The 27916-nt window shown below is 44.0% G+C and overlaps 3 protein-coding genes across 5 annotated transcripts in view; 1 reads left to right on the forward strand and 2 right to left on the reverse strand.

Moving 5' to 3' along the window:
* Window positions 1-165: 165 nt before the first annotated feature.
* zfyve16 (zinc finger, FYVE domain containing 16) lies at window positions 166-14029 on the reverse strand. Its single transcript, XM_070924640.1, has 17 exons — window positions 13960-14029; window positions 11501-13557; window positions 10545-10641; window positions 6601-6777; window positions 6365-6504; window positions 5969-6188; window positions 5463-5585; window positions 5227-5382; window positions 4922-5146; window positions 4113-4195; window positions 2921-3025; window positions 2028-2178; window positions 1836-1916; window positions 1559-1721; window positions 806-911; window positions 534-710; window positions 166-446 (listed from the first exon to the last, which is right to left on the reverse strand). The coding sequence occupies exons 1-17, from the start codon at window positions 14027-14029 to the stop codon at window positions 288-290; spliced, it is 4290 nt and encodes a 1429-aa protein (XP_070780741.1). The 3' UTR covers window positions 166-287.
* Window positions 14030-19516: 5487 nt separating this feature from the next.
* ube2l3a (ubiquitin-conjugating enzyme E2L 3a) lies at window positions 19517-24431 on the forward strand. Of its 2 annotated transcripts, XM_070924667.1 has the most exons (4): window positions 19517-19640; window positions 21946-22041; window positions 22140-22326; window positions 23176-24431. In XM_070924667.1, exons 1-4 carry the CDS (start codon window positions 19614-19616, stop codon window positions 23328-23330), a joined length of 465 nt encoding a protein of 154 aa, XP_070780768.1. In that variant the 5' UTR covers window positions 19517-19613; the 3' UTR covers window positions 23331-24431. The 2 variants fall into 2 exon arrangements, with proteins under 2 accessions (XP_070780768.1, XP_070780770.1); XM_070924669.1 differs by lacking the exon at window positions 21946-22041 and having other exon boundaries at window positions 19551-19640.
* Window positions 24432-24993: 562 nt separating this feature from the next.
* ckmt2a (creatine kinase, mitochondrial 2a (sarcomeric)) overlaps window positions 24994-27916 on the reverse strand; it is a 6003-nt gene continuing 3080 nt past the window's right edge. The window contains exons 4-9 of one of the 2 annotated variants that reach the window (XM_070924806.1): window positions 27820-27916; window positions 26957-27042; window positions 26463-26586; window positions 26242-26376; window positions 25429-25554; window positions 24994-25339 (exon numbers count right to left, since the gene is read on the reverse strand). The exon at window positions 27820-27916 is cut by the window's right edge and continues 125 nt beyond it. In XM_070924806.1, coding sequence (XP_070780907.1) covers window positions 25223-25339; window positions 25429-25554; window positions 26242-26376; window positions 26463-26586; window positions 26957-27042; window positions 27820-27916 — 685 coding nt within the window. In that variant the 3' untranslated portion in view covers window positions 24994-25222. Of the gene's footprint in view, window positions 25340-25428; window positions 25555-26241; window positions 26377-26462; window positions 26587-26956; window positions 27043-27221; window positions 27308-27819 lie in introns of both variants that reach the window. The other variant, XM_070924807.1, reaches the window with a different exon arrangement.

A 27916-nucleotide genomic window follows, 5' to 3' on the forward strand; every position in this document is an offset into this window, starting at 1 on the left:
TCGTAGTCCTTGTTTAGCGTTTGGCTTCTTGTGTTAAAGCAGCTTTGGTGAGCACGAAACACACAAACACACAACAGTTCCTTAACCAATACCATCGTATCAGTTTACATCCCTCCGAAACACACCCCCGACCTCAGAGCGGGGGTGTCGAGCCGGCGGCCGCTTGTCCGACTGTGCAAACTGAGCCGTAGCGTTAGCGTCTCCTGCCACGTCAACAGCTCCTCTCTCTGTGCTCAACCACCGATTCGGATTCAGGACTGTGAAGTGTGTCCTGGCCTGCGTGTGCGTTAGATGGTGTGTGTGATGTAGAAGGTGAACTCCATGTCCATGGCGGTCTGCGGGACGCTAGCGCTACCTCCGTGGATGACGGGGATCAGAGCGCTGTCCAGCTCGTTCATGTAGCGCTGAGGGAGGAGCCTGCCTCCGGAGCCGGCCTGGTACTCCACCTGAGAGCAAACACAGAAATACTCACCACGCCTTTCCCAGCCGAGCAGGAGACATTCTGTACTGTGTTACAAACGTTGTTCCTTTACCATGTCAGCCTGTGTAGAGATGCGAAGAGACAGCGAGTTGATGCCGCTGGAGGTGAGAACAGCCAGGTGAGGAGTCAGAGCGCTGCAGGTGGCCAAAGCCATCTCCCTCTGAAACACGCTGCAGGACGACAGCACCGACGCCAGGCTGCAGTCTGGAGTCTTGAGCTGGTAAAACACCTGGAGGGACATTCACACATTCACACATCTGGACTGTCCACTGGCTGCCAGCGTCAGACTGTACCAGGTGGGTGTTAGTCAAAAGGAAAATTCACCTCAGTGCATCTGATGGTGCGTCCGTCTGTCTCAAACTCCGTGTCCTGCTGCACCCTCACGCTGCGGACCCCGTCCAGGGGTCTCCCGTCAACCCCGCTAGTTTTACTGCAGAGGAGCATTAAAAATAAATTAATAGTTTTCGAGTCGTTAAACAGTGAGCCTAATATTAGGAGCTATTAGCGACTAATCTGACGCACTTCCCTACCTACACCATCATTCATTCGTCAACTGCACCTGGCAAGTTGAGCACAATTTTAAGGTTCAGAGCGCTCTTAGTTTGTATTTATGTATTTGTGTGCAGCTCAGCACAGAAACAGTCCGGGGAAACAGGAGGAGGACATTTTGTCCTAAAACTTTCTCAATTTGATGTCTTCACGTGTCTTTACACACAGCGAGGACTGTGGATTTGGACCGTCTCTTCCGTTAGAAAGAGATCTCTTAATGGCCAGTATGAGCAGGTTTAAAGACTACAGTGAAAAACTGCTCTGAGGTCTGTTTATCGTACTTTTTGCCACCTGATGAGCGCCGTCTCTGTGGTTACAGTAACTGTGTGAACCCAAGACAACAAAGAGGAGCAAAACACCTGATTTCACTGCAGCAGAAGGTTACTCCACATGTGAGCAGCTGGATTAGAGTGTGTGACATGATGTGCAGTGCAATGGTGGACAGATAGCACAAGAGTGTGTGTGTGTGTGTGTGTGTGTGTGTGTGTGTGTGTGTGTGTGTGTGTGTGTGTGTGTGTGTGCCGCTACCCTGTGTTGACAGGCGAACTCCAGTCGATCCAGCGGACAGTGACGTTTTCTCGGAGCTCCCCTCCGTCGTTCCTGCCGCAGGGTATGTGGAAGTCGGTCTGCTCCCTCAGGGCAGAGCGCAGAGACTCCATGGTCTCTGGAGGGATTTGCACCATCAACCCATCTGACACACAAAGACAAACTCCAGTTAAGGTCCAAAAACAATCGAGCATAAGGTATTAAGTTCTTCACAGCCTTCATTTGATGCAATAAAGAGTCGACACATCGGTAACTTTACCTTCAACAATGCTGGACTTGGCGATGAAGCCTGAGGAGGCTTTCAGGGCTCCATTGAACACCACGAAACTGGCCCCAGTCACTGTAACAACGCAGACCAGCAGAGGGTCAAGAGACAGTAATAACCATCACATCACTGAATGGTAGTGATGCAGAAGACGGAGGAGTCGGCAGGTCCTCTGATGACTCTCACCTGTGCGGGTCTTCCCGGGCATGCTGCTGGCCTGGGTCTGATAGCTCCCCTCCTCATTCTGGAAACACACCAGGTGAGAGTCGGCCTCCGGGCTGAAACGTGCTCCAATACTGATGACGTGCTCGTTGGACGCGTTTACCACCTTCTGCATCTGTGACACACAGACAACCTTATTCACAGAGAACCGCCTGTGTGTTTTATTTTGACTCTAAAGACACCGAGTTTGTGAGAGAAACGTGGTCTGCGGTCGTCAATCCAACGACCCGCGTCTTCAAAACTAAAGAAATATCTACCTGTGTGCTGCCTGTGTGAGAGGAGGTCGTGAGGACCAGGTCTCCACGTCCAATCAATAACTCTGTCATTCTGATTGTCCAAACTGTAATTTTACGTGGGTCTATTCTCTACATGCAACATGCATTTCCTGTCTGTCCGTCCCGGGAGAGGGGTCCCTCCTCTGTTGCTGACGGGGTTTTTTCCAGGAGGGTTCGTCCTTATCTGACTCGAGGGTCTAAGGACAGAAGGTGTAAACCCCCCCCCCCCGAAGCAAACTTAGATAGATGAATAAAATGGACTCCTCCCTCTTCTCGACGGCTCTGAGGCCGAAGCTTGTTCACCGTTTTCCCACATTTTCTAAACATGAGAGCGGCGCAGATGGATGACACAGGCCCCTTCAGGGACGTGTACTTGTAAGTGCTAGTTTGAGATTTTTTGGGAGATACTCTGATTGGCTTTGTTGCCAATGTTAGATGAGAAGGTCGATTCACCCTCATGTCTGCACAGTAAACATGAAGACGGGTGAGCGGTGGACTGGAGTCCATCTTCTAACTCTCGGCAAGAAAGCCAACGAGCGAATGTCCCCCACATGTTGAATTCTTCCTTTCCTGCTCTCTTACCTCATTGAAGCTACATTTGGGAATGTCAATGTAGCTGTGGCCCATCTCCATGTGGATCCTCAGGCCCTCCACAACTGACAGGCTGTACTGGTAGTTCCTCAGGTCCTGTGGGGAAACAGTTTGGGGGAAACTCACAAAAGGCCAACAGGCGGATGACACCAAAGCTTCAAAGCTTGTTTCAGCACATTGAGCCGCAGCTTGTGTCAAAAGAAGAACGTCACGTGACTGATGACGTCTGAAGCTTCAGAGAGATTCATTCAGTTTAGAAACTATGTGATCAGAACATCATGGGAGAAGAAGAGAGGAGACTAACATTTCCACCTGATACCAAGTAATAATGTAATAAAAGTAATCAACACATCTTATTGTGATTCGTATGAAATGTTACATAAATCTACAACATGAAGTTAAAGCACAGTAACTTTAGGCCCAAACTACGCCGATAAGGCACATTTGTATTTCCTGTCAACAAAAACATCTTATATTTAGGCTTTTATTATTTATTTGACTGCAACTTATTGCACCATAACAATGACTTATTGCATTTAATGCAGCAGATCCAGTACTAACACGCAGACCTCTTCGTGGTGCTCCGGCTCCGGTCTTGACGGGCTGCTGTGAGTTTGACACGTCACCAGATGTCACTGTGCTGCTGCCTTTAAAGCCCCGAAGGTTTGACTCAAAAAACAGAAGGAAGGCCTTCATGAGGCTTCGTCCGCACGTCACTACTAATATTAGAGCGCAGACTTTGGCACGTACATTAAGAAAATTCAAAACTGACCCTAAAGGCAGAAAACGTCATACTGTGAAAACCACATAAACTCTGTTCCTGTTAGAGCAGAAGTGGAGCCGGCTGACGACTCGGCCAACATATTTATCTCCTCAGATGAGGCGTGTGATCAACTGCGTCAAATGTTCTCAGATCAAGTTGGACCAGAGTGGAAGTATTTTTGGCATCCAGTCTCATTCTGGTGCTTTTAACTCAGCGTGTCATCACAGCTGATGTGGATCCAGAGAAACGATGACAGGAATGTTTCTGTGGTAGAAGAGCTTAATAACTATTTCACTGGTTTCCACAGTGATGAACTTCCTTTTCTTTGAGCTAGATTTAACCACCAGTTAACAGTCTTTTGTGGTTTCAGTGGGATTAAGAACAAAACAGTTTACAACCTCAGACTGTTTTAATACTCACAGCCAGTAGATTCATTATGGTGTGTCCCGTCTCTCGATACACCGAGTCCCGAAAACGGACACTTGTCAACGTGGTGGGATACACTGAAAGAGAGAGGATATTTAGTTTGTCATTATCACTGCATGAAATGACAATTACTCCTCTTTATCTGCTAATTATAAATAGCTTGGTGATTAATTTAAAGACAATAATGTACAAGGTCTGCTTTAAAGGCATCATCCATCAAATAAAAATATGAATCAAATGTAAAAAGACTGAATTAAGACACGTTTCTCCTCAAATAATTAAAAAATACATAAATAACCTAACCTTTAGAACCGAAACTAACAGTTGTTTTTATTATCGATCAATTTGCTGATTATTTTCTTGATTAATCATCTGGTAAACAAAATGTCATAAAATACTGAAAGATCACAATTTCTTCAAGCATCTTGTTCTGTCTGACTAAGACGATTCAGTTTAATATATTAAACAAATCTTCACACTTCAGATCATTTGGGCAATATTTTTTTTAATCGACTAACAACAACTAATTAATCAACTAATAACGTCATCTCTAATCATTTTGGACGAACAGATTATATTATATGTGTTAAATGGCTGTTATTCTATATTGTTATTATACATTTCTATTTTATATTTATGACTCTTGACTTTGCGGTACTTGTTTTTTTCTTTTCTCTTACTCTGTATGTGAAAACCTGATTCTGATTCTGACTGAATTGGTGTGAACTCGAGGCAACATGAAACTGGACCAGACCACAAAGACCTTGAACAGTAAAGCAGAGAAGAAGAGCAGAGACACACACCACTGTACTCAGCTCCAAGCCGCAGGAGCAGCCTGAGAGGAAAGACTTTGGCCCAGGGCACCTCCAGTTTCTGTATGAGCAGGCCGAACAGGAAAGGCCGAGGGGGGAGGGTGAGGCCCTCTAGAGGCTGACAGGTGGGGGAGAAGAAGAGCATCCCTGCGTGGTCCTTACTGCCCAGAAAGCTGCTGGTGAACGTCACATTATCCAGCTCCTCTAAGAACTTCCCTGCAACACAAGATGACGATTGTGCAGTCTTTGTTTCGGAAACAAGAACTACAAACAAATGTCCTGTTTGTGCCGCCTACCTTTCTGGGCTTCTTGGTAAATGTTGAGATAGAGTGTGAAGAGGTCTTTAGGAAGAGCTTTTTCTTCTGACAGACACTCCAACAAAAACACCAACTCCCTCTGTCCCAGAGCCTGCAGCCCATTAGAGCCGAAACACCAGCACTGCCGGCTGCCGTCTGACGGTGAGAACAAACACAGAGTTAACAGGAACTCGGCCGTGTACTTTATACTGTATATGCAGATATATTCTACTCACATGTAACCAGTTTGACGTTGACGAGCAGGTTGGCGTTCAGAACAAAAGTAAGAGGCCGGGGTCCTCCCTCCTCTAACAGGTGCAGGATCTGACACGGGGCAGGACTCTCCTCCACCAAGACATCTAAAAAGAAAACACAGCTGGAATCATCTGTCCTTTAAAGTGACGGCGACAATACAACTTTATTCAGCCATGACAGCACATCGACAGAGAGAAGAGAAGCGTGCTTAAGCAATATGTGGCACCTGGTGCACGAGAGGAAGCGACATCACTGCTGGGAAACAGTGATGAGATGAGATGAGATAAGATTTAAACCTGATTTTGCCATCAAAGCCAAAATAAACGTGAGTGTGAGGAGCACTTGTATCCTCCTCATTCTAGTGAGTCTCTTAAATTGAACCAGTTGAATCATAAAAACTGACAGAATGACACTGACATGTTACGTTGGGACTCTCATCTACTTCCTCGTTGCTCACATGCTGCGTCTAAAGGATGAACCCACAAACCTCCTGCTTCATCCTCTCCGGTGGTGATGAGCAGAGGAGGGAGCTCATTCTCATTTTCTGGCAGCAGACTGGGAACCCTCTTCACTGAAGAACTGATTCCAGAGAGCAGGGCGTAATCCCAGGGTCCAGACACAGGAGGTCGAACCACCTCCACAGCCCCCGAAGCTTCTGGGGCTGTGGAGGGGACACCGACCCCGCCCTCTGACCCTGCTGAGCCAGGCTGGAACGAGAGGGCCAACACTTACACAATACACAACACTTAAATATGTCTAATCTTTCTGTAGAAAGCTCAAAACAAACAGCCTATAAAGCAGCTGAGGAAGAACTCATCCCAACTTTCTCAAAACAAGCTAACTGCTTTAAGAAACAGTGACGGATCTTGTGTCCAGGTCTTACTGGTGTTTGGTCTGGACTGACACCACTGAACTCCTGGGAGCTCCTGCGGCTCGTCACCGACAGCTTGGTTGTGTCGGCCACCTCTCCGTTGGGCAGGATGCCATCAGCGAACCACACGCGCTTCTGCTCGCGAGGACAACCTGAGAACACACAGAAGGTCTTTTCAAGGGTTCAGTCCAGGAAAACGAACTCACGGTAAAGTTCAGACTATGTTCCGCATTTAAGAGTAACCGTACTGTCGTTGTTTGGGTGTTTGAGAACGGATACGGGCACCATGACGGTCGGTGGAGGAGAGTTAAGAGTGCCGGCGGCACGAGCCTGCTGCAAAGGGGGGATGGTGCTGCAGTACTCAGACGGGACGTTGGGGTTCGGACTGGGACCCGCAGGACTCATCATCCGCTCCAGGGCCTGGGCTACAAGGAGACACATGTCACAGAGGTGTGTTCATTTTAGCACAGATTTCAAGTTGCTTTGAATCGACTCTGAACTCAAATATCGGTCCTGATGTGACTTCACCTCACCAGCGCGGCGGAGAGACTGAAATATCTGAACTACTGGATGCAGCGTCGTGAATTGTTGTTAACAATGAATCCTACTGAGTTCCTCTAGCGCCGCCATGAGGTTGATATTTGTAGATTTGCGCAAAATGTCTCCACAACAATTGGATTCTTTGCTGTGAATTTTGGTTTAGACATTCATGTTCCTGTCAGGATGAACTGTAATGACTTTGTGCTTGACTCTAGCGCCGTCGTCAGGTCAAAGTCGTTATTCGTCCAATACTTTGGTTTACTTTGGCTAATTAGCGAATGGTAGCATGTTGACATCCTAAACTAATAAGGTAAACATTACCTGCTAAGCAACATGTTAGCATTGTCATTGTAAGCACGCTAGCATACAAATGTTCACATTAAGCTCAAAGCTACTTGTAGCAGCGTCGGAGCTACATGCTTGTTTAGTTTTTCTTTGAATTGTCTTCATTTGTTATGCGTGTCCCAGGACCATATGACACGCTGTCCCGTCCCTTCATCAAACTATTTGCTTTTAACAATTGGCTGGTGTCAAAGAATCAAAATAATTCTTAATTCATTCTTTTTTGTGTTTAAAGGTCTTCAGACACTTGAGGTATACAAGAGTGTCATGTTGTTTCGACAGTATGCAGGTAGCAGGGAATAGCCGCTTATGTTTGCTAATGCGCTAATGTGCTGATATTACTTTCCTGTGTGGACCCATTTTGTGTCACTGACACTATAAATCAATGCAGACACAAGGATGAAGGCTATGATGATGAGGGTTTATACTTTTGATGATCAGATATCAGATCAGATCATTCAGAAGCAGAACTGGAGCGCGAGCGTGACTGTGCTAGCTCAGAGGCTCGACAGATAAACAGTGGACTGCTGCATGCAGCGCAGCAGCCATGTTTGCAATGACCACAAGGCAGTGACTCTAATGACTAATGCCTGCTGATGTGCAACGCACAACAACAACATCCCAGAACATTCCTGTAGCTACATTTCATGGTTTCCGATAAAAAGCTTGTTTTGTGTGCTTCGGTTAACATTCGAATGACAGCTCGGCTTCACCTCCTGCACATTATACAGTGCAGATGACTGAAGGTTACAGACACGAGTTGTTACTGCTGGTTAAAGCTGGTTATGACTGAGAGGCTTTCTCAATGCCTTCTGATTGCACTCCCAGAAAATGCTGACGTGGCACTCGTCTGCATTATATTGATTAGGCATCATAGATCTTTATCGATCTGTTCTGTGTACCGACAACAACCACACAGTGGCTTACAAAAGCACGGGGACGCGGCCACATCAGGAGGACGCACACTGCGAAGACATTACAATAATTCAGACGCTTGTTAATGGAAAAAAACAAAGTCCCTCGTCAGTCAGTTGTTTCACCTTGTTCAGCAAGGAAACGATGACAAGGCACAAAAAAGTCATCCAGGGCTTGAGGCAAATTACTTCAAGTATAATTTAAATTTCACTGGTGACCTTACTTTAAGTAATACACGCAAATATTCTTCTTTAAAATCTAGTCAAAATGGTGATTTTCAATATCAATACTACGACAAATAGCAGCACACAGTTAAGCAACACAATAACAACAGTCTACCTGTTAAGAAGTCGGCTGCATCTTACCTCGTCCTCATCATCCCCTCTTCCTAAACTCAACCAGTCCACATCTCAGCGAGTCTAGTCCTTAGTTTGACTTTAGACTCTCCCATCACAGCTTTCCTGAAGCTGCTCCTCGCCCATTTCCACGAGTCTCTGTCTGTTGTTAGCCGTAATAGCCTGTTAGCTTGAGGCTGAGGTTTGTGCGGTAAGCCTCACATGCAGCTCACCATACTGATGTGAGAGATGGAGAGCAAAGAAAAGGACGGGGGGGGGAGACAGAGAGAGGACGGAGAGCAGAGAAGGATCGCATCACAGCGTTCGAGCGTCCAGCAGCCACAAGAAGTGGATCACCTCTTTCTATTTCTTCTTAATTTAGACATGGTGTGTGAGCATCACATGTCTACTGCGTTAGGCGCGTCCTGTAGCACACACACACTCACACTCACACTCACACACACTCACACACACACACACAATCAAGGACAAATGCCGGTGTCCTGCTATAACTCTCCTCCCTCTCTCCTGCCCTCTCCATCCATCTTCCCCCTCCCGTCTCTCCCTCCATGTCCGTGCTGCAGTCTACAACTATAAAAAGGTGCCTCTCTGAAACGCCTTTTATCATCAAAGCAGACAAAAACAACTACAGAAACCACTGACATCTGATTTTAAACATTTTCTTTTGTACACTCGTGTACACCGAGAGACAACAACATGCCAACAACACGACAGAGAGCCCCTGAGACAGTTTGTACAGGACATTTCTTTTTGTTTCGTGCCCTAAATATTCATCAACTGCATAATGAAAATGTTACTGTGATGTTATTAAGTTTTAATGACAACCAGTGGATTCTGTCTATTTTAGGATTTAAAGATGACTCGGAGGTTCAGTCTGTTCCTCTGAGGGGATGAAAATACTCTGTTCATATATTCACTTTCATTCAGAGGCGGTAAAATCTCTTCGGAGACAACCGAAATATTAAAGCTACATTATCTGATTATTTTCTGGTCACTTGTGGGCAGCAAAGCAAGCTGTAAACATAACATTGACATATTATCACCTAATAAAGTTGTTCTAGCAAACAGCAAACACAGAGGAACATTAACATCCATCTGATGAATGAAAGTAAAATATTGTATATATCTTTCTACTGAAATATTCTTCTGCACCTACTGGTTGGAATAATCTGCAGAACGATCTTAAACTTCAAAATAAAGTAACCCTGAACACGTTTAAAGCTATGGTTACTCACTTCCTGTTGAAACTCTGTGATCTCCTCGTGCTGAAAGACACTAAAATGCTCCGAAGAGCCGAGGGGAACCACAGAGTCCGGTAATAAGTCTCCGTGGGTTCATCACTACAAACAGCATCTTGTACATTACACAAAGCCATTTGATCCATTGTTGATACAAAAATATTGATTAGTGCAGCTTTAGACTGTTGTGTATACTGATTTAGTACATGTTCTAAATCAATTAGGGGGTCTCACATAAAAGCTTTCAGTCAAGCTACTCAAGTATGTCAACTGTCAAAAGCTTGTTCTACCGCTCTGCTTTTTCCTACCTGATCCGTATTCATTACTTGTATTTACTCCATCTGTCCTCCATCAGCAAACAAAAGCACTTCAGAAAAGGAGGGACGGAGGCAAATAACTGCATGCTTTTCTGTGCAGCCAATCACATGTGCACTCACATGTTTTCAGCAGAAAAAAATATAATATCACTTAAATCACAACATTAAAAAAGTCCTTCAAAGCCCACAGTCTTCTGAGACTATATGTTCCTCCAGGAGATGCACACGTATAAATAATTTGAGCGTACTCAACAGCTTTATCCCATTTCAGGGCTTCGCCAGTAATTCATAACTCATGAGAGCAGAGGTGGAAAGAATAAATCATCAAACAGCTCCTGAATGACTGTGCATTTCTGCTCACAATCATCCTGCAGAGGTAAAAACTTCCCTTTTGAGAATGCTGCTTGGAGCTAGTCGTTGCTCACGTCTGTAGGAACATGTGCAAGCGAATCGTCAGATCTCGGATCAGGAACCAGGGCCTTACCTCTGTGTATGGTATCAAAGCAGATGACACACACGCGAGCCTCCTTCTCCAGGTACTTCAGCTTACACTTCCTGTTGCAGCACACGGCACAGTAGACCTGCCACAGAGGAGAGAGGACGAGCGTGACGACAGAGAAACGAGCATCCGCAACAACTTCACGTCTAAGATACAACGGGTTATCCAAACACGCTGGTCCACGTTGTCCCTTAAGTCGTAGCAGTCGTGCTGTGAACATCAACACATCCTCTCTAATGCTGATTTAATCAGACTTAGCACCATCTTTAGGACACACGGCTCAGTGGGGATCTATAGAAGAGCTGAAAACAGAACTGCTGACTCACGCTCTCCGCGTCCATGAATCCACGGAGCTATATTTGGTCCGCGGACGTAACCCGTTTTAACGGACTATATCTGAAACATGCACCCTTCATGGGAACCTTCATTTCACTTCACGATATTAGCGTTATAAATGAAAATGCACGTACTTCTTCCATTTCTACAATTATACAATTTGTAGGGAAAAAAACAAATGCATCATTATTGAATATAGACAATTTAACACCAGTTACTTAACTAGGAATATTTCTTATAACATTCATAGAGTTCCCTGTAAACACACGGACAGCGTGTGTTCTGACAGGAAAATAACAACTTTAAAGAACTGGTTTGTGTTTTGGCCCAGGGAACATGTGCTAAATGGGAGGTGTTGACTGGCTGTCAAGCGCTGAATACAAATGCAATCTTCACGTGATTAACTGTTCATTCAAACAGCTGAGCTATGCTGAGAGAATAACACAAAGCACTACAGATGGATTCATTTTGTAATCAATAAAACTGAACCTTTCAACTCGAGCTGCAGCGACGAGCCGACAGACCAAACAACAACACTGAAGTCAAACTTGCTGCGCAACATAACAGTTTCAGTGGAGCGTCTCAGTTCGAGCTGGCTGACAAACCTTTCCGCAGGCTCGACAGTGATGGCGCCTCTTGGTGAAGGTGAACCTCTGGTAGCAGTTCATGCAGTTGGGAGCCTCTGAGTCTGGAACCCAGGCAGGCTGCCTGCTCCCCAGCTCCTCCACTCCCTCTCTCTTCCAATTCACAGACCTGGCGCCATCTGTGGGTGACTCCCCAGGGTAAGGCGGGGGCTCTGAGAGTTCATCACACCCCACACTGTAATCCTGATGCTCCTGAGTGGCGTATGTAGGGCTCAGATCCCTAATGTCGGAATGCTCCTCTGTGAGACTGGGGCTTGTGGGTGAACTCTCCTCATCCTCTGCTGTACTTGGCCCTTTTGTAGAACCACTAAGCGTCTGAGCCTGCTCCTCTCCTTCTTCCCCCGCTGGTGGAGATCTGGCAGTTTGGCAGTGTAGCTGTTTAGGTCTTGCACCTCCATAGGAGGGCTGCTGATCAGGGCTACTGCTGTACTGGGACTGGAAAGTGTTGCTGGTCAAAGAATGGCTTTCCCCAGATGAGAGTTCTCGCTCTTCTTGGGAAGGCCGGCTAGAGTCCCGCAATATGGAAGGAGCACCAGGGTTAAAAGTTCCCTCCACAGACACACACATAGTTCTGTCACTTTCTGGAGAAGCCAGACCCTCTAGATCCTCCCGTCCACAGCTCCTCAGCTCCTCCTCTACAAGCCTGCCCTCCAGATCTCCATTTGAGAGACCCTCAGGTTGAGAAAAATCTCCAGAACTGCTGCAATAAGAGACGCCTCCACCCTGCTCTGCCTCGGCATGTGCCTGCAGGAATGCATCCAACTCCTCGTCTGTGACCAGCAGCTCAGCCTGGTCGCTCTCAGGCAGATACTCGAAGCCAAACTCAGGAGGATCAACTGGGCTGGGTTCTGAGCGATCGTAGGAGGCGAGGTCCGCAGAAGGGACAGGGACAGCAGCAGCAGCAGGTTCAAGAGAGACATGCTGGCCCTCTGGGGACACCCTGCCCTCTGCAATCTGCTGGGACACTAACGAGTCAACAGGTTCCTCTAAACGGGACCTGTCCTCACTGGCTTCTAAGGCTGACAGGGAGTCTGCTTCTGTGCTCTCTGAGATGTCTGCCGCGTCACACTGCTCTGTAGCTTCCGCCGCCTCATCATCTGTAGTCTTTGGGTTCACCAGAGCTCCACACATGGACACAGCTATGGGCAGGCACGATAAGCCCACCTGGTCGCACTTTAGACCTACAGGAGACTCTGCCTCGTCTTGTGACTCGTCCTCTTTATTTACTGAGGTTGTTGTTGTTGTTGTTGTTTCTTTAATGCTATCAACAGGCAGCGAGCCCTCCGGTTCACAGTTATCCACCACTTGGTTTGTAGAAGCCCCCTCCTCACAGTCCCTCTCCTCTTTGTCAGCCGACTCAGTGGTCCTCGGTGCCAGTGAATCATCTGTGGACTCGCAGCCCCTCTCCACTGCAGCAGGAAGAATAACGTCCAGCAGACTGAGCGAGGCAGAGTATTCACCACTCTGCTCGTGGGAATCTAAACCCAGCAGCTCGTCTTTCCCCGCAGAGCCTTGATCCTCCCTGGCGTCTCTACAGCCAGCACTTTGGCTCGGCCGTCCTTGCTCCTCTCCATGTACGGTGACCACAGGGCTGTCAAAGTCCACAAGCAGCGTCTCCTCCTCCTCCATTTGCTTTTCCACCATGTCCAGCTCACTGAAAGCATCGTGGCTGTTGGCCCTGACCAGGATGGCTGAGCTTGTGTCATTCACAAGGTCACACACTGGCTTCAGAGCTCTATCCGGGCAGGGAGGGACGGAGCTCTTAGCCGGCCTGCGATCCACAGAGGAGAGAAGGTCCACTGCGGTGAGCGGCTGACCTTTGACCTCTCTGTCATCGGTGCTGCGGTTCTGACTGACGGAGCGGTCAGGGCAGCTGGTGGCAGAACCATAATGAAGAGAATTAAGGTCAGGGAAGTTTGGTGGGACAGTGGACGCCTCTGAGGATAAACACTGAGAGCCCAGTGAGGAGAAGGGGTACACAGAAGGCTTCAGGAAAACAGATTTGCATTCAAGTTCATCTGTAAGAAGAAAAAAACAAAGCAAGTTAAACACAGATCTGAAGTAGTACAATTAGAAGACTTTTTATGAGGAATACAAAAATACAAAATAAGTGTATGCATTCAAAACGATGGATCAGCTCTTACTTGAACTAAAACAATTCATAGTTTAATCACTTGACAACAATCATTTAACTATTTTTCTAAGTAAAGATGTCCAAAATGTTCCATTTCCAGCTTCTCAAAAGTGAAGATTTGATGTTTTTCTCTCTTCTGTATTATTGTAAATTGAATTGACTGTTGGTCAGACAAAACAAGAGATTTTTCACTTTTTATGACACTTAACAGCGATGAATCGAGAAAAACATAGACAGATTGAGATCAGTAATGAAAACAATCATTAGTTGCAGCTTAATATCTTACCAGTATTGAGCTCAAAGTCATCAAGCAGTTTGTCCAGATCACATACAGCTGCCTTGAAGAAGCTGTCCATGCTGGGCTAAAACAAAGGGCCTTTAACCCTCCTCCAATTCCTACAAAGAAAAAAAGATTTATTTCAAACATCATAGTTTTTTCCTCTTTTAGTGGTAGTGTAAAAGTCTCGGTTCATGGCACATTAACCCACTGTGACCTGTATATCTTTATAGCAACAGCTGTAAGGATTAATGCAAACTATAACACAAAGTCGAACATGAACAATTATAGTAATACCAAAGAGAAACATTTAAAAAGAATAAGGCTGCAGATATATAAGCACGTGAAAACCTTATAAAGTGAAACCAATTATTCAGCCGTTGCTTCTAAAGCAGGAGTTCATGACAGTAGCTTTGCCAGGACAGGAGGGTTGGCGCCGACATCAGGCTTCAAAATCAGGCTTCAAAATCAGGCTTCAAAATCAGAGAAACTGCAAGGTACCGACCACACCTTCAAACTGTATAAATATGTGCCAGGAGACGATGAAAGACGAGGAACAAACACTTTCCTGCAAACTGCTCAAAGACAAAATTATAAAATGTTTTGCTTTTGCAGCAAAGTTCATCAGACTGTTTGTCAGATGATAAACAGACAATGATTATGTGGATATGATAAACAAACAGGTGGAGGCATTTGTGTCAGCCAAAAAGACAACTTTTAATCTGTATTGCAGTATTGTATTAAGCTAACTGCTACATTACATACTGTATAGTGTAACAATCGAGACTATGCTGCTATATCGTCCGGCTCTTGTCAAGACAATGACTAGTCTGAAGCTCCTGCGAGTATGATGTCTTTGCAAAACATCCTTGAATAAGTCAACCTTCTTTAGAGCATGCTGTATTGTATATCCTACATCTAATTAGTAATTCTTAATTAGCCGTGTAATTCAAAACTACAGGAATGGAAAAACAACATCTCTGGTTTTAAGTACAGCGTGAAACCAGCGTCAAACAGGAATTGTCATCATTATCCCCACACAGACCAGTTTCACAGCAAACATGTCATGTTGCATTATGTACCTTTTGTTTCCCTTTCCAACCATCAGTCAACATGTTTTTAGTATTACTGATAACTGCCAATTATCCTCCCTGCGAGTTTAACTCTTTCTTACTTCTTCACTTCTAAAGTAAAAGGATCAAATCAACTTTAAGACGCCTTTTGTTTTAAACTGGAATAACAGAAATGGGGTATTATTACTGGGAATGAAAATGGGTCAAATTTTAGAAAAGCATAGCATGGTTGAAAATAACTCTCTGTTAAAACTGAGGACAAACATCAAATATGTTCTTAAAACAGCTGTTTGATAAACGGAGTCTGCATGGCCATCACCAAACACCTTCTTGTCCAAAAATGACAAGCAGTTTCCTTTAAAAGAACCTTTAAATCCATACTTTATATAGCAGAGGTGCAGCCTAAGACAATATTTGGCAGCTTACTTAAGATCTAGATGATCCTGGCAATAGAAATCAGGCCAAAAATGGCATGTGTCAGATTATTTTTGACACATTAGTGTAGTGTTTTGATCAGATGACGGATTTGACTCTTTGTTTTCCTGCAAATATTGTAATTAACTTTCTCCAGACAACCCTGTATTACTTCGTCCCTGGCAGCGTGCCTAAGTAGAAAAGTACTGTGGACTGCAGCCTGCGGTGACTCCGCAACACAAAGGACACTAAAGACTGCTAGAGACGTCACTGTCTGTGTGTGTGTTTGTGTAGCAAACAACTTTTTTCCTACCTAATCCTTCAGTAATTCTCGTTGTACTGCTGTGTCACACTGGCAACTATGCAGGCTAAATATGGAAGTGAATGAGGAAGTCAGTCTTACTCAATACACAATTTCTGGTTAATCATCACTGTAAAACACGCACTTCCTTGGATTTGGAGTTACCTGTTGTTAGTAACAGTCTGTTTATCTGACAATTAAGAATCATTATAAACATTTCTCCAACTTTCTTAAAAATGTTATACAACTATCACCCAGGGTCAGGTGACAGGTAGGATTTGTCTTTCCAGGAAGAGGAATCAGTGAAGTTACTGGGGAAACTATGAGAAAAAGATTAACGCTCTACAATAACGCATGTTATGGCCAAAGGTGGAAGAAGTACTCACATCCTTTACTTAAGTAAAAGTAGCAAAAATACTCAGTTACAAGCAAAAGCCCAAAATTCAAAGGTAAAAGTACAAAAGTACTATCAGCAAAAGGTATCAAAAGTGAAAGTACACACACAGGGACAGAGTAGCCCCCTGAGAGAGAGATATTATTGAAAACTGATGCATTCACACATAAGCAACATTTTAATAATGGTGAAGCTAGTTTGAACTACTTTATACACTGTTGGTTAGTTTAACCTCTAACCATCTTATGAGTTGATCATACGTTCAGTATTTAAAACCATAATCCGAAAAGTAAGCAGTAACTTTAGTTAGATAAATGTAATGGACTTAAAAAGTACAATATTTCCCTCTGAAATGTATCTGAGTATAAATATAACTTAATTCAGTTTCACCTCTGTACATAGCTGCACATTACCAGCCACGAGTTCTGCTGTCACAGCTATCAGTGTGTCTAAATACTATGAAGAGACCCTGTTAAATACTGTCAGCATCCAGTGTAACCCGGTACAGATGTTTGCAGTTGTGGTACAGATGTTTGCAGTTGTAATACAGCTGAAAGATCAGGTCAGAGAATCTTAGGTCACAGATACGGTTGTAACACCGACAGCAACCCTATCAAGCTAAAGTCATCTTACTAATTCAATCTATCCTCCTTCCTGTCATTTAAAGAGCGTTTAGCTTTACCTTAATTCACTTCAAAATAATCCACAGACCACAAAAAGGCAGCTTGGGTGACATTTGTCAACGTCTAACGGTACATGAAGGCGGGTGGTTGCCTTCTGTGAACCGTTAAAAACCTGTACAAACCTAGCAAACAGGCTAACTAACCTAGATAGCACAACAGTGAGCGAATGATACATATATGCAACCGCTGACGTTAGCAGGTAACATTAGCAACTAACATTTCACCACAACAAACACACTTCACACTTAGCTTGGGTGTTCACAACAGAGCCGCCTGTGGCTAACTGTTTAAGACTCTTAAACGGCAACCATCGACAAACAGCCTGTTGTTTGTCACCTGGAATTAACGCGATTAAAGCAGGTGTAGCTAAAGTTAACGTTAGCCTGCTGGTTATTATTGAAAGCGTTAGCTGGCTAATGTAGCTAGCTTACTGTGGGTTAACCTGGTTTGTTTCTGAATTCCTTACCAGCACTGTTTTATTCCATAACTCCGACGTCGTCCTCAGCAATTATGTTCATCCTCAGTTTTAAAACAGGAACAAACGTCGCCCGTGTCCTCGTCTCATTCTCTGTTAAGGCAGTTAAAGTTGCATAAGAAGCTAGCTGTTGGATTAGTTTTATTGGAGATGTGTAAATTTTCTACTCAGGCGGCCATCTTGAACAGACCGTCGGGAGGTCACAGGATCTGCTCGGCCGAAGTGTTGAAGCCAGACTGCCGTGTGATTTCTCTGTGTACAAAACTGCAGTTATTCGGGATTATAGTTCAGATAAGTGGTGGTACAACAGCTATTTATTTATTTATTTATTTATTTATTTATGTGGGTGAGCCCACTGACTTTTCTTTAAAGATATCTCATATTTCTTTTATTTTTATTAATTATGTATTTTCTTGAAAATTGTAAACCATTATTGGATAATTGATTAAAAAATGTCATTATTTTGTTTTTTTTGTTTGTAGATATAACTAATGGCATGGGCACCTCAGCAGTAGTTGGTAGAAAGTAGTTACATTTAACTGCACTTAAGTACTCAAGTACTGTACTTAAGTCTAATTTTGATGTACTTACTTGAGTACTTTATACTTCATTTCAGGGGGACATATTGGACTTTGTATTCACCTACATTCTAGAGGCCTATGTTCCTATATCTGAAGTCTTTAGTTGAGATGAAGATTTTACACACAAAGAATGTTTAAAAATGATTATAAGATATGGTGCATTGTTATATCTTAAACAAACATCCTGTGTGTCTGCGTTCGAGTCCAACCACCTGACAGCAGTTCTCACTTGTGATGAGACGATACAGTTTGACAATGGCTGCTTGGAGCTTGGAGCTGCATTCAGACATATAATCATTTTTTAATTCTTACGTAATCCTAAAGTTGAAATATGAGCGTCTCATTGTTTCACTCATCTAACTGTTATCAATCTTTCAAATAAATAAATGATAATAAAATCCAGGTGGAAGTAACCTCTCACATTTCTCCAGAGCTCCAATGAATTTCACGTTGATGACTTTGTTTTTCTTCTTCCTCCACTGTGACATACTTGATATGACTGCTGCATCCTTGTGTTTCAAGTTTGACTGGTATCTTAATGTTTCCTTGTAACATTCACTATCAATGCTTCTCTTTAGTCTCCCCAGTATGGAAAAGACTAAACACCATTTTACAAATTAAAGTTCAAGGCACATTTATTTGCCATTCTACAACACAGAGCTGCACAAGGAAATTAAAGTTGTAGCTCCCGTCATGCGACACACACAGAACATATACAAATATTTAAAATTAAAATATGAACTATATACAGTTACTTATATATACTTGACGTTTATCAAAGTGAAAGTTCAGAAACTACATTGTGAAATGGCACACATTAGCCCTTTATTATTAATCACTTTTCTGAAAGTGCAAGGAAACATATAGAGGCTACTGTCTTCATTGTGTGCAAATGATGGAGCAATCTGGAAAAGGGCAGCAAATAACATGGAGTCAGGCCTGTTACAAACAACTGAATCACACTGCTTTTTAATAAAGCTGATGTTGAAACGTGTTGATTCAACTGTACGGTCATTTTGGAGGCTGTATAATGAAATAAAAAGTTAAAAAAGTTCAGCTGCAACCTCCGAAATGAACACACAGTTGAATCAACACGTCTCTGAAACAGTTTCAATAAAAACTGAACATTTTATACATATGTATATTACATATTTTGTTATATATCATACTATACTCATTATTTATTCCACATTACATCTATTTTTGGTTACTTTCTCTATTTATCTGTTCTTGTTTCTGTCCTCTCGGGATCAGTAAAGGCTGATGTCACCGTGGGGTGGGGGTGATGATCCTGAATCCGTGATCACTGCTCGCTTTACTGTAGTGCTGCTGACATGATCAGGTAAGCGCAGTAAGTTTGTCGTGTATATGCTTTACCCACAGGTGTGTGGATTGACGTCGCCTACGTACAATAATATATTTCTAAAGAGGTAACAGGTGTACCTATGATAAACTGTAAAGTGTATTTTTATTTATTTTTTTATTTTATCTGTTTTTTTCTTTGTTATTTAGTCATGTACTGCAAGCCATTTGTTTGCTTTTTAATCTGTGCTACTCCGTTAATCCTGAGTCTGACCTTCGCACTCCACGCCGGTAGGTGGCGGTAACGAGCCTGGGTACCGGGCGTCAGCCGCTTAAAGCGAAGCCAAAAGAAGGGGAGGAGGAGCGGAAAGAAACAGGAAGAAGAGGCAGAAGAAGAAGAAGCAGACGAAGAAGACGAAGAAGACAGCAGAGGTTCCACAATGCATACGGCCAAGAGACTAAGCAAGGTAATAAACCCCCTTATTATTGAATTTATACCACTTTGCGAGGGTTTAAATAACTTGTTTCGGCTTTATGCCGTGGCTACAGACCCGTCGACCAAGAGAAAATGTCGGTGACGCGAGTGTTTGGCGTTCATCCGTCCGACAAAATGAAAGGATAATGACGTCCGTCAGACGGTGACAGAGAGGTAAACCTAGTTAGTGAGTTTGAGCCTCCGGCGGGCCGTGAATCAGCACTTTAACAAAACCGGCAGATAGAGCACGAGGTCGCGCGACATGTGTGTGCTTGATGGGGGGGCTTATCGGACCCCTCCAGGGTGAAAACTGAGGCGGCTTGTTTTACGCGCTGTCACCGTCTGAAGGCGGACGCGGCAGCGAAAACATGGAGACTTTGGGGCTGGGACGTGACGTCAGACCTCAGCTGGGCGATATCTCACACAGTAAATAATTATAATACGTCATGACAGTCAGTGATGTCACGGCGGATGTTTAAATCTGTTTAAAATGTGTTTAGAAACTTCTTTGAGTCGAGGGCCGCGCGCAGTGAGAGGCTTTCTGTCGCCCTCACTTTGACGCCAGCTTTTACTTTTGATTTCGTTGAAGCGGAGTTTCCCGCATGAAAACGTCAGCAACGTGTCATGTCTGCGCTCCCTGGATTCCCAACGATCCGGTTTTATGATTCCGGGCAGCAGGTGACCGTGAAGGGTCCGCGGACCTGAGGAGGAGCGGTCTGCAGAGATTTACCGGCCGCTGTCAGTTGAAGCTGGTGGTGCTCACCTGCAGCCACAGTAACATGACTATAGATCTGGAACTTATGGTTACTTTTATTATCAATCAATACAACTATTTTCTCGATTTGGCCTCTAAAACATCAGAAAACAGTGAAATATGTCCACCACAACATCCTGCAGCATAAGGCAGCATCATCAAATGTCTTCTCCTATAAGACCAAGAAAAGCAGCAAATTTTCACCACCTTCAAGTATTGAATGTCTGCTTTAAATTAACTATTAGCAAAATGGTTGCCAATTTAATTTTCCTTTGATCGACTACAGTCACAGCTCTTACAGTGACTTCATGTAGACCACCATGATGAGTGAGTCAATAAAAACCCAGCGAGGTTGATTCAACAACACTTACTGCTGCTCTGAAGGTATTTCCAGACTCCTCCAACCACCTGGAGGAAAATATATTCATCTGTTTCTGAAGTTAGGACTGTGTTTCCTAATAAGATCGTTCAATGTGGACCAAGCTGAAATACTTTTAATATTATTTATTATTTTTGTCTATGTTTACGTTATTTTCTATTACTCTATATTTTCAAACAAAATAACATGTTAATATTTGTCTTAAATTGTACAGAAAGAACAAAGAGGTAATTTTCCAGCTTCCTGGAGAGGAAATAGAGCCTCAACATGAGAATTGTATTATTGTATTATTGTATTATTAACCTCCTGGGTTAATAAGACCAAAATCAAATGCTCAGCTCTGTGACTTAATTACCATATTATTCTGTATTAATACATGAGAGGCTCAAACTAAAAGATTACTACCTGATCGCATCAACAGATTAATGTTGTCCTGCTACCAGAGCTGAAATCATTAACCATTTAATCCATTAATCGACAGATAATTATCGTCTGAGCTCAACCGTCAGGTGCGAGGATGTTCTGGTTTTCAGTGTTGAAGGGACAATCTTTGGGCTTTAGACAGCTGGACATTTAAAGACGTCTCCATGGGAAATCAATCAATTAATCACGTTTATTTGTAATAATATATGTGTATGTATGTAATCATATTAGGTACAATCACAGTGAAATCTGTGTGTTAAAAAGAGTTTAAGGGAATAGTAATAAATATATGTGATGGGACCAAATGATTAATCAATGAGTCAAGAAAATTGGCCACTTTATTAGGTACACCTGCACAGTCTGTCTCCAGTACAACAGCTCGGCCATAAATTCTACCTTTACAGACTTTATAATGTTCAGTTTTTGTTGACATTGTTTGAAATGTGTTAATCTAGTCCCCTGTTTATTGTTGAGGTCGTAGTTAAAGGTGGTGTTGTACTGGACTACGTCACATTGAGAGTTAACTCAACACCATCACTGACTATGACCTCAGTGCTCAAACATGCAATTTAATTAACCAAACGTGAACATTGTAGGCATACAAAAAGGAGACTTTATGGCCGAACAGCTGCATTAGATCGTACAGATGTACCTAATAAAGTGATCACTATGTGTCCGTGTACAGTCCCTATGAGTCGGTGGGCTCCCGTCTCATTTTAAATCCGTCGTGTTTTGTTTCAGGAGCTCGATGACATCCTCAAAACTGGGATAAAGCATTTCCGCAACATTCAGGTGGATGAATCAAACCTGTTGAACTGGCAAGGGCTCATTGTTCCCGTAAGTATTGAAAGTATTGAAAGAACTTGTGTTGCTTCAGCTGACCTGTCTTTAAAGTTTTTATTCACTTTGTTTTTGTCCCTCTTGTTTTCTCCAAGGACTCTGCTCCATTCGACAAAGGAGCATTTCGTATTGAGATCATCTTCCCCGCGGAGTACCCCTTCAAGCCACCCAAGATCACTTTCAAGACAAAGATCTACCATCCCAACATCGATGAGAAGGGCCAGGTCTGCCTGGCTATCATCAGTGCCGAGAACTGGAAGCCAGCCACAAAAACCAACCAAGGTGAGTCCACGAGGGACCACTGAGCCCTCTGCCATCGTGACATCGAGATTTAAAACAGTATTAGAATGAATAAGTGTGAGCTGATCAGCCTTGTGAACAGCAGGGCTAACTGGCTCGGCCCTGCAGTGCTGCGTCGTCTGCGTGGATCATCTCGCTCACTGTTAGCATGGCTGTAGCTTTAGCCTCCGTCTTTTAGCGTGATGTCATGTATGTGGCCATCAACTGCACATTTAAGACCCTTTAACTTGTTTTAAAATGAATCAGCTGGAAATAGTCAGCCAGAGAGTTTTCAGCCGACTCATGGAGCTAAATAGCTTGTTAGCTATAGCTGATCAAATGTGTGATTTCAGGCTGCAAAATGGACGGTTGACGGCTAGAAATGAAAAGCCTGCTTTAGTCTGTTTGTCTGCAGTGATCTGAAAGTATCTCGAGGGTAAATTTGCCACCGTTATTAAGACAGTAACTAAGAAGGGTGGGGCTTCTTGTCTGATGGACCACTGGGTATTAAAATGCCAATCATCCTTCTACTTTCTGACAATCACGACACACATATGTCCGTCCTGTCCGCCTCTTATCTCATTCACAGTTTAAATTCCAAACAATAGTCAATACAAACACGGAGAGAGGCACATCTGGACTGTCTGTACAGATGTTACATTAAGAATCCCACTTGTTACCAGAAGTTTTGGTCCAGTACAAAATCAGACTAATGAAATAAAGATCTTTATGAAACGTCGCGTTGTTGCTCGCTGCGTCTCCGTGAAACACACCTGCTGAGTCCCGCAGGTATCGTGAATATGAAAACAGCGATCATTAACCAGGTATGTTCTCCTCCCCGCTCCCCTCCAGTGATTCAGAGTCTCATTTCTCTGGTGACCACCCCCCAGCCGGAGCACCCGCTGAGGGCCGACCTGGCAGAGGAGTACAGCAAAGACCGAGCGAAGTTCATGAAGAATGCCGAGGAGTTTACAAAGAAACACAGTGAAAAGCGACCTGTCGACTGACGACACAGCGGCGACGCTCTCGGCTGTTGGCCTCCTTTCTGTTTCCTGACTCTCTGTTGGTGTCCCACACAGAGATGCTCTGTTCTCACGTACCTGCATTGTTATAGCACTCTCCAACCACTCCGCAGTAGAGGCTTGTGTTTCCGTTTCACTTTGCCAAAAACAAAACAAAAACAGGACTTCTTGTGAATAGGCAGGCTGTGGCCTCTAGGTGTCACCTTTTCGGTTGTTTTGACTTCTTTCTACTGATTTCTTTTTAGAAAAAAAAAAACAAGAAAATTGTCAGAGGTGGCGTCCTGGAAAGTAAAATATCAGTTTAAAAAAAAAAATAAAAAAAAAATAAGTGCTGTTCTGCTTACTTAACTGTTGAATGTTTTTTCTCAGATTCATCATTAGCTTATGCAGACCTGTTTACATATTTTTAAGATTTGTTTTCAAAAGTTAACAAAAGCGAGCTGCATCCGATGCTGTTGTTTGTGTCCGTCGTCGCCTTTTTTTTTTTCCTTCTCTGTCCCTGAAGATAACACTGTACTTTGTGATATCACCCGCTGCCGTACATGAAAATTAAAGTTTGTTACCGATGCAGAATTCTACATGAAAATGCAACAACATTCAACGGTCCTTCTGAAATGTTTTTGTATTTTGACATGTTGGAGTCTCTTATGATTAAAGTCCTTCCACCTCTGTCGGCCTCCCCAGGAACGTGCGTCCTGTCAGCGAGCCTCATGTTATTTGTTATGCGGACGTCGGATGTGTCCTCGCTTCATGTTATCGACAGGCACTTCACTATTTCTTGTTTTCTTACATTTTTGATAATTTCTCAATAATGTTCAAGCACCATCAACACAAAGCTGAGAAAAACCATCAGCGTGGCTTTAAAATGAAACCTGATTTGATCGACTCTTCATCTGCTCATCACAAAGCTGACAATGTTTCTAAAACTAAGAACAAGACGCGTCTGAACAGCAGTCAAACGGCTTTCTCTCCATCAATAAACGCCGTCAGCCGGTTAATATATTCTGACAGCTGATGACATCCAGCTGCAGGTGGAGGACAGACGCTCATTAATGAATAAAGATGTGCGATGGATGCTTAATCAAACCTGCGTTGTTGTGTTTATTAATCTGTGACGAGCATTTTTCACAATTTTCTGACATTTTATAGAATAATCGGCAGATTAATCAATAATGAAAATAATCATCAGTTGCAGCCCTAAATACTGTCCTGCATTCAAAAACAAAAGTACAAAAGTACTGGCACCAAAATATACTATAAGTACCAAAAGTAAAAGTACTCAGAATATAATGATTTATATTATTGATGCAATAATGTGTTCATCACTTTAATGTTGCAGCTGGTGAAGGTGGAGCTAGTTTTAATGACTATATTCATAATTTATTAGTTGGTTTATATTTTGTATTAATAATCTAAAGTAACTAAAGCTGTCAGATGAGTGTAATACAGTGAAAAGTAGTAACGGCCTCACAGAGCAGACCGCTCGGCTGAAGACTCTCAATGTAGTTTGTGGTCATTTTTTTGTGATATTTAAATATATATTCAACACCAGAGTGGCAGAAAAGACAACGCGCAACAGTATCAATGATAAAAATGAATTCTGTCTAAATGAACCACGGCCTGAAGTCGGAGTGAACACGCAGCACTGTCGGGGTTAAACACTGTCGGCTTTATTGAAGTCAGGGTTACAGCGAAGACCTTAACTTGAGGTAGAGTTTCGTGTCTAACATTAGGTCACTCTAAAGATTTGCAATCTTTGTAGGAGGAGCAAAGAAACAGCCTCCTCTGAATCAGTGGACAGACGTCGTTCTGGTTCTGGAGCGCCGAGCGGAGATCTGAACCTCCTGCTGACACTGACGGTGCCATGAGTCCGGCCTTTACTTCCTAAACTGAGCGATGGGAGCTGGGACTTTGATGTCCTGGCCCTTCTCCAGCCTCTTCTCACACTCGATCAGGTAGTTGACCCCATCGATCAGAAGCTGGACCAGCTCCACCTGAAAACACCCACAGTCCATTTCTGTCTGCTGTGTTTCACACTGTGGTTCCTAATCAACATGAGCAAAGAAAACACAGCCATCCTCACCTCAGATTTGCCCAGACGGTCGTTGTTGGAAATGTCAAAGGTGTCTCCGACAGCAGCCGTGTCCACTCCGCCGGTGCCTCGTTTCTGCAGCCGCAGGTTGTCGAGGATTTTGGAGAAACGCGAGTCCTGCAGGGTGATTTCAATCATCTGTAACTTGTTGTAACTTCAGTAAATGCCGCTTATCCCCAAGAAGCACGTGTGCAGAAGTTAATACTGATTTGACACATTGGTTTCAGAGTTTACATGGTTGCATCCTGTAAAGTTGAGATTGAAAGTTGACAAATCAGTCTCAGCCTCAGAGGTCCAGTCGGCAGCTGCTCTGCAAGTATAAAGGATGAGGCCGGCCATATTCTATATGTTGTTGTCGTCAAAAAGTCCCATGAAAAGACAAAAAACCAACAACGAGTTCGCCTGTCAAGACTTTCAGCCTGTGGCTCTCAGCTCGAAGCTCATTGGTTCCTACTGAAGACGTAAATCCTCGAAAACAGCTCACAAAGAGATTCATGTTTAAATAACACTGAGGACTATTTTCAGCAGCGGATGAATCCACGTGTGTGTCCACAGATATATCAGGCGTTGGATATGCAGATGATGCTTCACTGCTGCTTTTGGTCTTTTCATGGGATTTGTTGACAATAAGAAAAATATAGAATATCACCAGACGTTCCCTTGAAATTGCTCATCTTTTCCATCAGCTGAGGAATATCATGGGACCGAAAGCTCCAGAACAGCTGCTAAATGGACCTGACGGCGAGATTGTCTGCGTGTTCCCGTCGAGTTGTAACTGTGACACTTTGTGAATGTGCGCGTTACCTTGCTGAGTTTCGGCAGGCGTACGTGAACGCCCGCTCGGAGGCCGGTGCCCAGGTTGGAGGGACACGTGAGGACGTAGCCCAGATGCTCATTCCACATGAATTCCCAGCCTCTCTCCTGGATCAGATGCTCCACCTGTGGGACGTCACATGATAAGAGTCGCCCGGTCACCTGCCGTCAAAAACATCGCTCCTGTGGTTACTTCCCGGACTCCACCGTACCTGTTTGAGTCCTCTGCAGAATCTCTCAAACACCCTCTTCATGTTGCCTCCCTTCTCCATGGAGATCACTCTGGTGTGGTCCTCCTCATTCACCCAGATCAGGAAGGTCTTCTCGTTGTTGTGCCTGAGGAGAACCAGCCGGAGGAACTAAATTAAAGAGCTGTCCACGTAAAACACTCGTGTCATTACCGGAGACGACTCGTGGACACGAAGGACCTGATTTCATACACCGCAGAATTCATTCGTGCTGTGAGAGACACATGCATTTGTATCAGACAGAAACTATTTCCTGTTGGTTTAGCTCCTGGAAAGTATTTTCTCCACCAACATGCGTCAAAAGCAGGACAATAACCGCTTCCGTTGAGCTTCACAGGATGTAGAAAGGTATTTAGATATTAAACACATCGCTGACATGGAGCAGGAAGTGGAAGTTTAGCTTAGAGTCTACATGGTCACGCAGCAGCAGACATGCAGCAGAGCTGAAGAGACCCTACCAGATGCCCCTGGCGTCTGGCCAGTCTCTGCCCATAAAGGCACATGTCAACAACGGAGAGACGGGCTTGTCAAACAGGAAGTGGTCCTGAAGGTGGGAGGGGGGAAGGAAGGTAGGGACAGGTAGAAGAAGAAAACAGGTATTCTATAACAAGAATAGAATCAAGGCAAGGGGGGGACTTCACAGACCAGGACTCAAGATGGAAACACATTGAACTGCGTTTTCTAGCTTTGGGATGGGATTTGACTAAACTGTGCAGGCCTTACCAGATCCCCCTGGCGTCAGGCCAGTCTCGGGCCATGAAGGCCGAGGTGAGTAACGGAGACACAGGCTTGTCAAACAGGAAGTGATCCTTGAGAGGCGCAGCGTGAAACGACCAGAACAGAGCGGTCAATACAAGTGAACCTGCGTTAACTAACCCGCTACCTCAGTTTGTCTTCCTGCCGCAAGTCTGAGCTGAAATAATAATGACGGCATCTCCGCGACATTCTCAGGTAACACACTTATTCGCCCTCTTGCAGATAGACGAGCAGATCGATTCCACTCTCATGTATGTCAGCAGCCAGTTAGCGTAGCTTAGCACAAAGACTGGAAACCACAAGAGGCCCAAGGATAATCTGGAGGGTTTCAAGAGGATTAAAGGGAAACATGAAATATTTTCATCTCTTAAGGCTAAAATCCTTCAAATGAAACAGTTCGAGAAGGAAATCATTCTTAGTTTGAACCGTTCATGTCCAGGTGAGGGGTCAGGTGTTAGCATGGCTCCAGCGTAGTGCAGCTGACATAACGGTTTCTTATAAAGGCAATGATTCATCAAAGACCCCATCTTCCAGGTTCTAAGTATAAAGACAAGGTGAGACTCACATCAATGAGCTGCTGCTGCTCCTTCTCCGTCATGTCTCCCAGGCCGTAGTAGCGTCCGGCCAGGTCTCCCTTCAGGCCGGCCAGGGCCATCACCACC

Source organism: Enoplosus armatus, chromosome 18 (assembly GCF_043641665.1).
Source record: "Enoplosus armatus isolate fEnoArm2 chromosome 18, fEnoArm2.hap1, whole genome shotgun sequence".
Taxonomy (NCBI): Eukaryota; Metazoa; Chordata; class Actinopteri; order Centrarchiformes; family Enoplosidae; genus Enoplosus; species Enoplosus armatus.

What these genes read in the sequence shown, in the direction of transcription:
- zfyve16 (XM_070924640.1), bottom strand. Translation starts at nt 14,029, where the DNA reads ATGGACAGCTTCTTCAAGGCAGCTGTATGTGATCTGGACAAACTGCTT. An exon ending in CGGAGAGGATGAAGCAGGAG is followed by an intron (nt 5,586 to 5,968) that starts GTTTGTGGGTTC and finishes TTTTCTTTTTAG; the next exon opens with ATGTCTTGGTGGAGGAGAGT. An exon ending in CCAAATGTAGCTTCAATGAG is followed by an intron (nt 2,179 to 2,920) that starts GTAAGAGAGCAG and finishes TGTGTGTCACAG; the next exon opens with ATGCAGAAGGTGGTAAACGC.
- ube2l3a (XM_070924667.1), top strand. Translation starts at nt 19,614, where the DNA reads ATGCATACGGCCAAGAGACTAAGCAAG. An exon ending in CGGCCAAGAGACTAAGCAAG is followed by an intron (nt 19,641 to 21,945) that starts GTAATAAACCCC and finishes GTTTTGTTTCAG; the next exon opens with GAGCTCGATGACATCCTCAA. An exon ending in AGCCACAAAAACCAACCAAG is followed by an intron (nt 22,327 to 23,175) that starts GTGAGTCCACGA and finishes GCTCCCCTCCAG; the next exon opens with TGATTCAGAGTCTCATTTCT.